At 56.5% G+C, this 3,211-nt stretch overlaps 1 protein-coding gene across 1 annotated transcript in view; it reads right to left on the reverse strand.

Moving 5' to 3' along the window:
* Positions 1-1,502: 1,502 nt before the first annotated feature.
* LOC137906895 (neuronal pentraxin-1-like) overlaps positions 1,503-3,211 on the reverse strand; it is a 2,793-nt gene continuing 1,084 nt past the window's right edge. The window contains exons 3-5 of the mRNA XM_068751193.1: positions 2,215-2,450; positions 1,826-2,005; positions 1,503-1,724 (exon numbers count right to left, since the gene is read on the reverse strand). Coding sequence (XP_068607294.1) covers positions 1,503-1,724; positions 1,826-2,005; positions 2,215-2,450 — 638 coding nt within the window. The remainder of the gene's footprint in view (positions 1,725-1,825; positions 2,006-2,214; positions 2,451-3,211) is intronic.

Here is a 3,211-nt window from a genome sequence, read left to right on the forward strand (position 1 = left end):
ATCCTTCATGTGAGTGTGCTGCTGTTTGATTGGCCCGTGGAGAAGCTGTCAGCTTAGGACAATCCACCTGAACAGAAACCCCTGCAGGAAGAAGCCGCTCCTTTGGTCTCCACTGAAGACGTTTGCTGGGGAAGACAAGCATCGTCTGCTCTGAGATAGCATGAAGCACTGCTTCAAGTACTGGATGCAGTCTGCTGGAGTACAACTCCGTAGTACTGACATGTATAGGAACTCGGTTAGCTGATTGGTTCCAGCCTCCACCGATGATTGATCTCTGGGATCCAGAATGAGTGGGCTGGGTTAGCCCCCTAAATGAAGCTGATGGAGTCACCGATGTAAAGAATGCCATTGAGTCAGCAGCGGTTGTAATAAATATGTCCACACAGCTGGAGTACAGGAAGGGGGCCCCCCAGCAGAGATCTGTGGCTGCTGTTGAGCCGCCAAAGGAAACCTGAGCTGTCTAATGGCTTTCCTTTCACCGCTTCCATCTTAGGCTGAAGACGCTCCGTACTTCTGTCCTCCAGCAGCCGGCCGTCTTCCTCCGCTGCGCCTCACAGCAGCAGCAAAGCACGCCGACCTCGCTCTGCAGTCACTGCGTGGAAACGCCTCCTCCTGCACCTTTGTGACCTTCACCGCCTTTAGACGCATGCCAGTTGGTTTACCTGCACACAAGCAGAGCCAGGGATGCACCGGGACATGAAGTATCACAATTTTATTAGAAAAATTAAACTCTTCATCTCTCAGTTTGGCCATGCTTGGAGCGAAGCAATACAGTATAAAACCCAGACCCAGGGCCGATGCTCCCACAGCACGCCGTCATGCATGCTGCCGTACAAATACCGTGACATTCCGATTACAGAGTACAAACACTGCCAAAACACGTCATGTCAAATAACAAGGAAATCAACCCGCTGGAAAGGAGCGGCGCTAGAAGCCAAATAACGAGCAAGGTGCAACAGATAACGCCCCGATATGCAGATTAGCTGCAGGCACCGGGCTTCGGAGCAATGGTGGCATGTTGAGAACATTCTGACAGGAACACTGGAGCAAACAACCCGACGGACTTCTCAATGTCACTCAGCACAGCCGCCTCTCCTGGCAAACTCTTCCACAATCACAGTGCACGTTCCACATGGGGGGGGGGTCTCAGGGAGCTGTGCCACATCAGACATCTCTTCACGGCTTCAAGAATGGGATGGGCAGCGTAATCTCCCGCAATTCCTCATTTGGATGGCGAATTGTCCAAGCGTGAGGCGCAGGACGCCAGCTGCATGCCGTCCAAGCCCAAATAAGACAAACGGGAAGCTTAGGTGTGCTTTCAGCAGGATGTCCAAGAGAAACAACACAGAAGCAGATTGCGTTCCAGGAACAGAAGATCGGCTGTTGGCTTGTTCTGCACATAAATACCAAAGAATGATAGAAATCCCAGATTTAAGACCAAAAGTCTCAAGTAGTCGCTAAGGACAACAACAAAAGCTGAGAAATGCAGGGACGGGATGGGTTCAGTTGAGCGAACGGCACGGCTCGAAGGTCCATTTGGTGGCTCCGCCAAAGATCTCCACGTTGCTCTCCGTCCAGGAGAAGACGTTACCGGCCGGCGCTTTGCTGTTGCACGTCGACAAGTTGTAGATCTCAGCGGTAGAAAGCTTCCTGTTCCAGATATTCAGGTTTGCCAGCTCACCGACATACGCCTGCGTGGCATCAAAGCCCCCCCCCAGAGTGTCCTGTGGAACGAAACATAGAGTCCGGTCAGAAATACCACGGGCTCGATCTGTCAGCATCATCGGGTGGCATCAGGCGCTGATTCCACAGCGACCCCCCCCACCTGTTCTTGTCCCAGGACCAGCACGCCCTCTGGCTTGATGGGGTGGTACGGTGCCAGGTTCTCCCCATCGCCCCTCATCACGCCGTCCTGGAAGGCTTCCCACACGCCATCGCGGGTCGTCCACGTGATGCAGAGGTGATGCCATTTCCCGTCATTGATGAGGAACGGCAGTTTGGCAACCTACAGCAGAGGCGTGGCATGAGAACCTTCCTCAGGTAGCGATCTGCCTTCACGTTCCATTCTCAGCCCCCCCCCGCCGGCAGGCTCTGACTCTCGCTGGCAGCAGGAGAAGAGAGCAGGCGGGGGGGGGCGGGGGGGGCTACCAGCCGTCTGTTACTCTGACGTCACAATAATGTCCTGATACCCGAAGGATGGATTAAAGTCTTTACCTTGTCATTGATGAGAAACTCCATGGGGTTGTTGCCCCACTCAATCAGCACCAGTTCGTTGGCTTGTCCCGGGACGGCGTAGGAGAAGGGTGTCCCCACTCCGGGCGAGGCGTTGGACCTGATCCACAGACACACGCTGAAGGAGAACATCTCCGGGAGGCTCCTCTTGGCTTTGGCGTACATGTAGTTGGTCCTCAGGGGGAAGGTGAGCTGGAACCTGCCTGGTCTGTCTGTACCTGCAGGATGATTTGTTTCATTCTGCAGAAATCCAGACTCACAATGAGGATGAAAATATGTTTCAGTGGAAGAGGAGCAAACGTCTCACAAACGACAGGAGACACAAACGCGCCACCCTGAACACGCCACTCTGAACGCGCCACCCTGAACGCTCCACCCTGAACGCTCCACCCTGAACGCTCCACCCTGAACGCGCCACCCTGAACGCGCCACCCTGAACGCTCCACCCTGAACGCGCCACCCTGAACGCTCCACCCTGAACGCTCCACCCTGAACGCTCCACCCTGAACGCTCCACCCTGAACGCTCCACCCTGAACACGCCACCCTGAACGCTCCACCCTGAACGCTCCACCCTGAACGCGCCACCCTGAACGCGCCACCCTGAGCGCGCCACCCTGAACGCTCCACCCTGAACGCGCCACCTTGAACGCTCCACCCTGAACGCTCCACCCTGAACACGCCACCCTGAACGCTCCACCCTGAACGCTCCACCCTGAACGCTCCACCCTGAACGCGCCACCCTGAACGCTCCACCCTGAACGCTCCACCCTGAACGCTCCACCCTGAACGCGCCACCCTGAACGCTCCACCCTGAACGCGCCACCCTGAACGCGCCACCCTGAACGCTCCACCCTGAACACGCCACCCTGAACGCTCCACCCTGAACGCTCCACCCTGAACGCGCCACCCTGAACGCTCCACCCTGAACGCTCCACCCTGAACGCGCCACCCTGAACGCTCCACCCTGAACGCTCCACC

This window comes from Brachionichthys hirsutus, chromosome 17 (assembly GCF_040956055.1).
Source record: "Brachionichthys hirsutus isolate HB-005 chromosome 17, CSIRO-AGI_Bhir_v1, whole genome shotgun sequence".
Lineage (NCBI taxonomy): Eukaryota > Metazoa > Chordata > Actinopteri > Lophiiformes > Brachionichthyidae > Brachionichthys > Brachionichthys hirsutus.